At 45.5% G+C, this 12,341-nt stretch overlaps 1 protein-coding gene across 1 annotated transcript; it reads left to right on the forward strand.

The window, feature by feature from the left end:
• Positions 1-1,736: 1,736 nt before the first annotated feature.
• neff2 (neuronal intermediate filament family member 2) lies at positions 1,737-9,792 on the forward strand (the record flags this gene model as incomplete). The annotated part of the gene is made up of 3 exons (XM_014213686.3): positions 1,737-2,816; positions 6,152-6,276; positions 7,243-9,792. Coding segments are annotated over 3 exons (1,257 nt in total), but the record flags the coding sequence as incomplete, so codon positions are not given.
• Between the last annotated feature and the right edge of the window lie 2,549 nt (positions 9,793-12,341).

Raw genomic sequence — 12,341 nt, forward strand, 5'->3', positions numbered from 1 at the left:
TGCCTTGGAGATCGACTACTAATGCCTTGGAGATCAACTACTAATGCCTTGGAGATCGACTACTAATGCCTTGGAGATCGACCAGTTGATCGACCAAATCGTCCATTTTCAACCGTTATATGTTTACGAGTGTAAAGGGTTAAGAGCTATTGAAGATTGAGATCTGAATATTTATTTATAACACAAACAAGTTGTGGATTGTTCTCCATCCACCCTCCATTCAGAATATACACTTTTCCTAGCCATGGCATGCTTAGTTCAATAGCTATATATAAAACCAAATATCCACCAAAATGTAAAACTCATTTGACCTTGGAAGATGTTTCCATAAATGCACTGGCAAACAATGCATATTAACTTTGGAGCAAGCTCAGGGCTCTTAACAAAACTCCCCAGGCTATCCTCAACAGGAAAAACTCCCCAGGTCAGATGATACTATCCTCAACAGGAAAAACTCCCCAGGTCAGATGATACTATCCTCAACAGGAAAAACTCCCCAGGCCAGATGATACTATCCTCAACAGGAAAAACTCCCCAGGTCAGATGATACTATCCTCAACAGGAAAAACTCCCCAGGCCAGATGATACTATCCTCAACAGGAAAAACTCCCCAGGTCAGATGATACTATCCTCAACAGGAAAAACTCCCCAGGTCAGATGATACTATCCTCAACAGGAAAAACTCCCCAGGTCAGATGATACTATCCTCAACAGGAAAAACTCCCCAGGTCAGATGATACTATCCTCAACAGGCACTAAAGGTTGGGGTGTGAACATTTAAACGTTAAAACGAAGTTGGGATCCTTAACGTTAAGAAAAATTCCCAACCGAAAAATATATATATATTTTTTTTTCACTGAATTAAAAATCACAATGCAGTTATCACGAAACACGTTGTTTGATGTGTAATAGTCAGTCAGCTATAAAGGCCTGAGAAAGTTGTGTAATTCAGATAAAACAGGATAGGGCTACTTTAGGTGAATTGGAAAGAAATGCAAGACAAGACTTTGCGAGATGCAGATTACCAAAACATATGGGCACACTTCTACCTGCCCCTCCTCCTCTCTCTCCCAGGATTACCTTCCCCTCCTCTCTCTCTGCCTCTCTCTCTCTGCCTCTCTCGCTCCTCTCTCTCATCTCCTCCTCTCTCTCTCTCTCTCTCTCATCTCTCTCTCTCTCTCTCTCTCTCTCTCTCTCTCTCTCTCTCTCTCTCTCTCTCTCTCTCTCTCTCTCTCTCTCTCTCTCTCTCTCTCTCTCTCTCTCTCTCTCTCTCTCTCTCTCTCTCTCTCTCTCTCTCTCTCTCTCTCTCTCACTCTCTCTCTCTCTCTCTCTCTCCTCCTCTCTCTCCTCTCCTCTCTCTCTCTCTCTCTCTCTCTCTCTCTCTCTCTCTCTCTCTCTCTCTCTCTCATATTGCAGCAAATGTGAAAACCTGCCCTTCCACATCTCCTCTGCTTCATAGTGCTGAGTGTGAGACAGAATACCAATCTCACTGCAGCACTATCCTATTGGTCGTTGTGGTGCTGACGTTCCTGATGCATCACAGACACTGGTGGTCGGGGGGGGGGGGGGGGGGGGGGAGAGGGGGCTGGCTGGCTGTATATAAACGAGGGCTCTGCAGCGTCGTTGAGCTGGTGCAGTGCAAGACACTAGCTCTTCCTCACCGACGGTCTGCAGAACAAGGGGGACTTAAAAAAAAAAAATAACATCTGAAACAAAAATAAAACATCCTACATTAACAAACAAAAAAAATCTCGAAAAAAAAAAACCAACAAAAGATCCATCATGAGCTACGATCCTTATATCTCCTACCGCCGCACTTGGGACAGCTACCGAGGCTCTTCTCGACCTTCCACCACCAAATCCTTAATGTACTCCTCTCTCTACTCCTCCTCCTCTTCCTCCCGAGCTTTGGGCCTGGCGGCTGGAAGCAGCGGACCCTGCGTCCACCGGCCTCTTCCTCACTGCCGGATGCGTCTACACGGATAGACCTGGCCCAGGCCTCCAGCCTCAACACAGAGCTGCTGGGGCTCCGCAGCCAAGAAAAGGAGCAGCTGGTTGGCCTCAACGACCGCTTCGCCACCTACATCGACAAGGTGAGGCGCTTGGAGCAGCAGAACCGGGCCCTTCTGGCAGAGCTGGAGGCTCTCAGGAGAAGGCAGAGGGACCCGTCCCGTCTTCAGGGGCTCTACGAGGGTGAAGCCCGGAGCCTCAGGGCTGCAATCGACCAGAAGACAGGAGATAAGATGCGCATGGAGGCAGAGAGGGACTACCTGAGGGACGTGTACGGGCAGCTGAAGGAGCGCTATGAGGAGGAGGCGCAGTGCCGTGCGGATGCGGAGGAGGCCCTGCAGAGGGCCCGGGAAGAAGTGGGGCGGGCCATGCTGTCTAACTGCGATGCAGAGGCCAGCGTTGTCTCCCTGGCCGAGGAGATGGGCTTCCTGAAGAAGGTGTTTGTGGAGGAGCAGGCGGAGCTGCAGGCCCAACTAGTGGCGGCTAACGTGTGTGTTGACATGGAGGTGAGCAGGCCAGACCTGTCTGCGGCACTCAAGGAGATCCGGGCGCAATACGAGCGGCTGGCCAATAAAAACATGCAGGCGGCCGAAGACTGGTACCGGGGCAAGTTTGAGTCAGTGGCGGAGATGGCGTCGAAGAACAACGAGGCGGTACGCTCCATCCGGGAGGAGACCATGGAATACCGCCGGCTGCTCCAATCACGCTCCTCTGAGATCGAGGCCCTGCGGAACGTCATCGAGTCGCTGAACAAACAGCTGGAGGAGCTGGAGGAGAACCAGGGGAAAGAGGTCACGAAGTACCAGGTACAGAACCACTCAATCAATCAGAACCAGGGGGAACAGGTACAGAACCACTCAATCAATCAGAACCAGGGGGAACAGGTACAGAACCAGGGGGAACAGGTACAGAACCACTCAATCAATCAGAACCAGGAGGAACAGGTACAGAACCACTCAATCAATCAGAACCAGGGGGAAGCAGGTACAGAACCACTCAATCAATCAGAACCAGGGGGAACAGGTACAGAACCACTCAATCAATCAGAACCAGGGGGAACAGGTACAGAACCACGCGGAATCAGGTACAGAACCAGGGGGAACAGGTACAGAACCAGGGGGAAGAGGTACAGAACCCCTCAATCAATCAGAACCAGGGGGAACAGGTACAGAACCCCTCAATCAATCAGAACCAGGGGGAAGAGGTACAGAACCAGGGGGAACAGGTACAGGAACCAGGGGGAAGAGGTACAGAACCCCTCAATCAATCAGAACCAGGGGAAAGAGGTACAGAACCCTCTCAATCAATCAGAACCAGGGGGAACAGGTACAGAACCAGGGGGAACAGGTACAGAACCAGGGGGAAGAGGTACAGAACCAGGGGGAAGAGGTATATGGTCTGAGAGGGAGATAAGGTATACAGTGACAAAGGTATAGATGTGATAATGTGACCATTTCAAACTGGGGTAAGAACATAAAACTCTGTGATAATGTGAAAGGGCAGTAGCAGGCTGCTAGCAGCACACGGGGTAGCCAACTCTGATGCTGCTGTGATTTGGTCCCTGCTCTTTATGGAAAGTGTTTCACTGCACCAGACTTTTCCTCTCCTACCCCCACCCTCTCCTCTTCTCTCCTCTCCTACCCCCACCTCTCCTCTCCTCTCATCTCCTACCCCCACCTCTCCTCTTCTCTCCTCTCCTACCCCCACCTCTCCTCTTCTCTCCTCTCCTACCCCCACCTCTCCTCACCTCTCCTCACCTACCCCCACCTCTCCTCTCCTCTCCTACCCCCACCTCTCCTCTCCTCTCCTACCCCCCACCTCTCCTCTCATCTCCTCTCCTACCCCCACCTCTCCTCTCCTACCCCCACCTCTCCTCTCCTCTCCTCTCCTACCCCCACCTCTCCTCTTCTCTCCTCTCCTACCTCCACCTCTCCTCTCCTACCTCCACCTCTCCTCTCCTCCCCACCCCCCACCTCTCTTTTCCTCCCCCCACCTCTCCTCTCCTCCCCTACCCCCACCTCTCCTCCCCAACCCCCACCTCGCCTTTCCTACCCCCACCTCTCCTCTCCTCCCCAACCCCCACCTCGTCTTTCCTACCCCCACCTCTCCTCTCCTCCCCAACCCCCACCTCTCCTCTCCTCCCCAACCCCCACTTCTCCTCTCCTACCCCCACCTCTCCTCTCCCCGCCTCTCCTCTCCTCCCCAACCCCCACCTCGTTCTTTCCTACGCCCACCTCTCCTCTCCTCTCCTACCCCCACCTCTCCTCACATCTCCTCTCCTACCCCCACCTCTCCTCTCCTACCCCCACCTCTCCTCTCATCTCCTACCCCCACCTCACCTTTCCTACCCCCACCTCTCCTCTCCTCTCCTACCCCCACCTCTCCTCTCCTCCCCAACCCCCACCTCTCCTCTCCCCACCTCTCCTCTCGTCCTCTCTTACCCCTACCTCTCCTTTCCTCCCCCCACCTCTCCTCCCCCCACCTCTCCTCTCCTCTCCTCCCCAACCCCCAGCTCTCCTCCCCAACCCCAACCCCCACCTCTCCTCTCCCCACCTCTCCTCTCCTCCCCAACCCCAACCCCCACCTCTCCTCTCCCCACCTCTCCTCTCCTCCCCCACTTCTCCTCTCTTACCCCTACCTCTATTTTCCTACCCCCACCTCTCCTCTCCTCCCCCCACCTCTCCTACCTCCTCCTCTCCTCCTCCCCCTACCTGTCCTCCCCAACCCCAACCCCCACCTCTCCTCTCCCCACCTCTCCTCTCCTCCCCCACTTCTCCTCTCTTACCCCTACCTCTATTTTCCTACCCCCACCTCTCCTCTCCTCCCCCCACCTCTCCTACCACCTCCTCTCCTCCTCCCCCTACCTGTCCTCCCCAACCCCAACCCCCACCTCTCCTCTCCCCACCTCTCCTCTCCTCCCCCACTTCTCCTCTCTTACCTCTATTTTCCTACCCCCACCTCTCCTCTCCTCCCCCCACCTCTCCTACCACCTCCTCTCCTCCTCCCCCTACCTGTCCTCCCCAACCCCAACCCCCACCTCTCCTCTCCCCACCTCTCCTCTCCTCCCCCACTTCTCCTCTCTTACCTCTATTTTCCTACCCCCACCTCTCCTCTCCTCCCCCCACCTCTCCTCTCCTCCCCCCACCTCTCCTCCCCCCACCTCTCCTACCTCCTCCTCTCCTCCCTCCTCCTCCCTCCTCCTCCCCTACCTGTCCTCCCCTCTCCTCAGCAGTAATAGATCAGTCTGTGCAGGGAGTCATCGTGTTCGTTGTGTAGAAGGTGATGGTCTCCAAGGTTTGTCAGTATTCATGGACCGCTCCATAAGGAGATAAAATGACAGAGGAAGGTCACACCAAAGCTGTTATTCAGCTGAATATGTCCTTCCACTGTTTCTATATTTAGAATAATAAAGACCTGGGCTGAGACCTGGGCTGCATCTCAATGCCACCTTGTTTCCCATATAGTGTACTACATAGGACTCTGGTCCAGGGTAATGCATTACATAGGGAACAGTTAGTGTATCATTTGGAACACAGCCTTGCTGTTTTATGGGCTTGATTTTTTATTTATTTTTTATTTTTTTGTTTCAGGTGAGGACAAATGGTCTGTTTGTTTCAGGACAAATGGTCGGTTTGTTTCAGGACAAATGGTCGGTTTGTTTCAGGTTAAATGGTCGGTTTGTTTCAGGTTAAATGGTCGGTTTGTTTCAGGTTAAATGGTGTTTGTTTCAGGTTAAATGGTGTTTGTTTCAGGTTAAATGGTCGGTTTGTTTCAGGTTAAATGGTCGGTTTGTTTCAGGTTAAATGGTCGTTTGTTTCAGGTTAAATGGTCTGTTTGTTTCAGGTTAAATGGTCGGTTTCAGGTTAAATGGTCGGTTTGTTTCAGGTTAAATGGTCGGTTTGTTTCAGGTTAAATGGTCGGTTTGTTTCAGGTTAAATGGTCTGTTTGTTTCAGGTTAAATGGTCGGTTTCAGGTTAAATGGTCGGTTTGTTTCAGGTTAAATGGTCTGTTTCAGGTTAAATGGTTTGTTTCAGGTTAAATGGTCGGTTTGTTTCAGGTTAAATGGTTTGTTTCAGGTTAAATGGTCGGTTTGTTTCAGGTTAAATGGTCGGTTTCAGGTTAAATGGTCGGTTTGTTTCAGGTGAGGATAAACGATCTGGAGTGCGACATCAACGAGGCGAAGCAGGAGATGGCTCGCTACCTCAGAGAGTACCAGGACCTTCTCAATGTTAAAATGGCTCTGGACATTGAGATAGCTGCATACAGGTAACCTTAACCTTGGCTCAGCCACTATCAAATTACATATACGCACAGTATACAGCAAGGAATACACAACACAATGAAATGCTTACTGTCAAACACGACCAGCACAATGGTACGACCAGCACAACGGTACGACCAGCACAACGGTACGACCAGCACAACGGTACGACCAGCACAACGATACGACCAGCACAATGGTACGACCAGCACAATGTACGACCAGCACAATGATACGACCAGCACATTGATACGACCAGCACATTGATACAACCAGCACATTGATACGACCAGCACAACGATACGACCAGCACAACGGTACGACCAGCACAATGGTACGACCAGCACATTGACACGACCAGCACAATGATACGACCAGCACATTGATACGACCAGCACAATGATACGACCAGCACAATGATACGACCAGCACAACGATACGACCAGCACAACGGTACGACCAGCACAACGGTACGACCAGCACAACGGTACGACCAGCACAATGGTACGACCAGCACAATGTACGACCAGCACAATCAGATACAGACCAGCACATTGATACGACCAGCACAATGGTACGACCAGCACAATTCGGACTACGACCAGCACAACGATACGACCAGCACAATGATACGACCAGCACAATGGTACGACCAGCACATTGACACGACCAGCACATTGACACGACCAGCACAATGATACGACCAGCACAATGGTACGACCAGCACAATGGTACGACCAGCACATTGACACGACCAGCACATTGACACGACCAGCACAATGGTACGACCAGCACAATGGTACGACCAGCACAATGGTACGACCAGCACATTGACACGACCAGCACATTGACACGACCAGCACAATGGTACGACCAGCACAATGGTACGACCAGCACAATGGTACGACCAGCACAATAATACAACCAGCACAATGATTCGACCAGCACAATGATATATATTTTCTCCACAGGAAACTCCTGGAGGGAGAAGAGTTCAGGCTGACCTTCTCTGCCCTGAACTAAAACCTCTTCACCCTGAACCCCAGTAACCCTGAACCCCAGTAACCTTCAACCCAATATCTCAATACCCTAAACCATATTCTTTAGTTTTATAGCCCTACCATTGGTCCTCCTTCCACCCATACCTTCCTCCCCTACTACCCCACCCTACTACCCCACCCCACCTTACCTAAACCCCATACTACCCCACCTTACCTAAACCCCATACTACCCCACCCCACCCTTACCTAAACCCCATACTACCTAAACCCCATACTACCCCACCCTTACCTAAACCCCATACTACCTAAACCCCATACTACCCCAACCTTACCTAAACCCCATACTACCTAAACCCCATACTACCCCAACCTTACCTAAACCCCATACTACCTAAACCCCATACTACCCCACCCTACCTAAACCCCATACTACCTAAACCCCATACTACCCCAACCTTACCTAAACCCCATACTACCTAAACCCCATACTACCCCAACCTTACCTAAACCCCATACTACCTAAACCCCATACTACCCCACCTTACCTAAACCCCATACTACCTAAACCCCATACTACCCCACCCTACCTAAACCCCATACTACCCCACGTTACCTAAACCCCATACTACCCCACGTTACCTAAACCCCATACTACCCCACCTTACCTAAACCCCATACTACCCCACCCTACCTAAACCCCCTACTACCCCACCCTACCTAAACCCCATACTACCCCACCTCACCTAAACCCCATACTACCCCACCTAGACCCCATACTACCCCACCCTACCTAAACCCCATACTACCCCACTCTACCTAAACCCCATACCACCCCACCTAAACCCCATACTACCCCACCCTACCTAAACCCCATACTACCCCACCTTACCTAAACCCCATACTACCCCACCCTACCTAAACCCCATACTACCCCACCCTACCTAAACCCCATACTACCCCACCTAGACCCCATACTACCCCACCCTACCTAAACCCCATACTACCCCACCCCACCTAAACCCCATACCACCCCACCCTACCTAAACCCCATACTACCCCACCTAGACCCCATACTACCCCACCCTTACCTAAACCCCATACTACCCCACCCCACCTAAACCCCATACCCTCCTTCCATACTACCCCACCCTTACCTAAACCCCATACTACCCCACCCCATACCACCCCACAACTCATCCCCACTGTACCACCCTAATCTTGAACAGCCCCCCCCCCCCCCCCCCTAAGCGTCCCGAATGTCATCCTTCCGAAGACAGATGTGCCCTTGTTCTACACAAGAGGTCCACGATGAAGAGGTCCCCCTTCTTCTCCACACTGATGCTGTGACATCACACATCAACAAAATGGCCACCAGGCAGAAGAATGCCGAGAGATAGATTGCACTGCATTAGCTCGTACAGCTAAGCCTGTGAGAAATATCCCCTTGCTAGAGTTCCCCCCCCCCCCCCCTCCTCCTCCTCCTCCATTAGCCTAGTCCCAGATCAGTTTGTGCTGCCTTGTCATCGGCTTATAGTCTCTGTCACACCAGCGGAAACAGATCTGGGTTACGTCGACATAATATCCAAGCATCTGGCTCAACATTTTCATTTGACTATTCCCTTCCCCCCCCTCCCATTGTGCAAACATTTGACCAATTGTTTGTAAAGGAGGACTTTATGAAAATGTACTTTAGCCTTTTGGATGCTTGGATTGTATCGGTGTGTTGTTGTCATGACGATAGAAAGCTGTCCTGGGCATATTGATTAGGAATATATTGATGTGGAACTCTATCAACAGGATATTGATCCTGAACTGATCAGCGTCCCTGGTTACGTAGCCAGTGGAACAGTAACCTTAAAAGTTTATTGACCTTTCCTTCTCTGTTACTCTTTCATGATATTTCCATCCTCTTATGAAATTACCACGAGCTTCAGTCAGGCGAAGATAAGACAATACATTTGTTTTTGGCATGTTGTTCGCGAAACATAAATACTAAGCCAAGCGGTATCTCTGCCCGTATGTATGAGAAGCTGTGGGTAAAAGGAAATGTCATGTAAGACTATATTATTAATGCTTAGTTACTGGTTTCTCCCTGTGATCTTAGAGATCACAGCTCTGTTAGCTTCTGTTAGCCCTTTTCTGTTATGTAAGGCCTTTCCCAACCTAGCCTGGGTACCAGTCTGTTTGTGCTAACATTCCACTCCTTGCCTCTCCTTGTGGTACCAAACATGTTTGGCATATGACACGGAGTACAAGGAGTGGAAGGTTAGCACAAAACAGGTCTGGATTTCAGACTGGTCTGAACCTACAAGCTACAAATAAAACAGTTAAACAACTGAAGAATAACTTAGCCTGGTAACAGAAGTATCCAACCTGGTAACTCAAGCTCTTTGCTGTGCATATGTACGTCGACTGATCCTAGATCTGAAACTATCCCAAGTATGCACCTTATACTGTATGCGTGGTATACCTGTAAGGGCCAGCAACTTGCTGAATAAAATTACATAACTGAACTGCAAATGATTGAGTAAATTGTTTTATATTTTTTTATAATGTGATTGAATTATTCTAGGTGTCGGGTCAAACAAAAGCATGTCTTGTAGGCTTTGGTGACCTCTTTATTACTAAAGTAGAAGAGCTTCTTTCCGTCTTCCTCTGATATAGTGACCCATCCAGGGCAGTGTAATGTGTCGACTATAGATAACAGCACAGGTGACCTGGTAAATTAGAAGAGGATCCTTCCAGGGATCTGGGGGTATATATATATATATAGGGTATAGACTATATGTTAATTACAGTATATATATATATATATGGTATAGACTATATGTTAATTACAGTATATATATATATATATATATGGTATAGACTATATGTTAATTACAGTATATATATATATAGATATATATGGTATAGACTATATGTTAATTACAGTATATATATATATATATATATATATATATGGTATAGACTATATGTTAATTACAGTATATATATATATATATATATATATGGTATAGACTATATGTTAATTACAGTATATATATATATAGGTATAGGGTATAGACTCAGTATGTTAATGGTACAGCTATAGTATCAGTATTATATATATGGTATAGACTATATGTTAATTACAGTATATATATATATATATATATATATGGTATAGACTATATGTTAATTACAGTATATATATATATATGGTATAGACTATATGTTAATTACAGTATATATATATATATATATATATATATATATATATATATGGTATAGACTATATGTTAATTACAGTATATATATATGGTATAGACTATATGTTAATTACAGTATATATATATATATATATATATATATATATATATATGGTATAGACTATATGTTAATTACAGTATATATATTATATGGTATAGACTATATGTTAATTACAGTGTATATATATAGGGTATAGACTATATGTTAATTACAGTTATATATATATATATATATATATATGGTATAGACTATGTTAATTACAGTATATGTATATATATATATATATATATATATATATATATATATATATGGTATAGACTATATGTTAATTACAGTGTATATATATATATATATATATATATATATATGGTATAGACTACATGTTAATTACAGTATATGTATATATATATATATATGGTATAGACTATATGTTAATTACAGTATATATATATATATATATGGTATAGACTATGTTAATTACAGTATATGTATATATATATATATATATATATGGTATAGACTATATGTTAATTACAGTATATATATATATATATATATGGTATAGACTATGTTAATTACAGTATATGTATATATATATATATATATATATATATATGGTATAGACTATATGTTAATTACAGTATATGTATATATATGGTATAGACTATGTTAATTACAGTATATGTATAATATATATATATGGTATAGACTATATGTTAATTACAGTATATATATATATATATATATGGTATAGACTATATGTTAATTACGGTATATATATATATAGGGTATAGACTATATGTTAATTACAGTATATTTATATATATATATATATGGTATAGACTATGTTAATTACAGTATATGTATATATATATATATATGGTATAGACTATGTTAATTACAGTATATGTATATATATATATATGGTATAGACTATGTTAATTACAGTATATGTGTATATATATATATATATGGTATAGACTATATGTTAATTACAGTATATATATATATAGGGTATAGACTATATGTTAATTACAGTGTATATATATATATATATATATGGTATAGACTATATGTTAATTACGGTATATATATATAGGGTATAGACTATATGTTAATTACAGTGTATATATATATATATATATATATGGTATAGACTATATGTTAATTACAGTATATATATATATATATATATGTTGTGTGTGGGTATAGACTACGTTAATTACAGTATATATATATACACAGAGCACATACCTTACATATGGGTCGGACAAAGAGCAGCGCTGCAGCATATCCCACAAACCCCTGCTCCTGGCAGACAGCCGTGTGAAAATGCAATGTGTTGGCGGCTTAGTGCTGCATTGTTGTATCAGCGCGATTCCATCCAGCCAGCAGGATGCAGCAGTGCATATCCTTACCATACTGCACCCACGGAGGGGAAAGGACGAGAGACACAATATCCACAACTCCTAATCGAACACAACCCAGCAGGCACAGGTCGTTGTACCGACGGGCAGATTCTGGTTGTTTTTGAAAGGTTTTTTTTAAGAGATATTTTTTTTTTTTAGACATCAATATAATGTCTTGTAGACTTCAAAAATGAAAAAAATGAAAAAAGTCCATATTCAACAAGGAATCCGACCTGCCAAAGAGACGTCTTATTTCCGACGTCCTAGTAACTCATATCCAAACAAACAAAACATGACCTGTTTATTTACGACCTCCCAATATTACAAATTGAAAACGCTGTGCTCATACATCTCACTGCAGCAATGTTCACTGCGACCCAATCCATATGTACAGTCCTTCACACCACT

This window comes from Salmo salar, chromosome 01, assembly GCF_965601325.2.
Source record: "Salmo salar chromosome 01, fSalSal1, whole genome shotgun sequence".
NCBI lineage: Eukaryota > Metazoa > Chordata > Actinopteri > Salmoniformes > Salmonidae > Salmo > Salmo salar.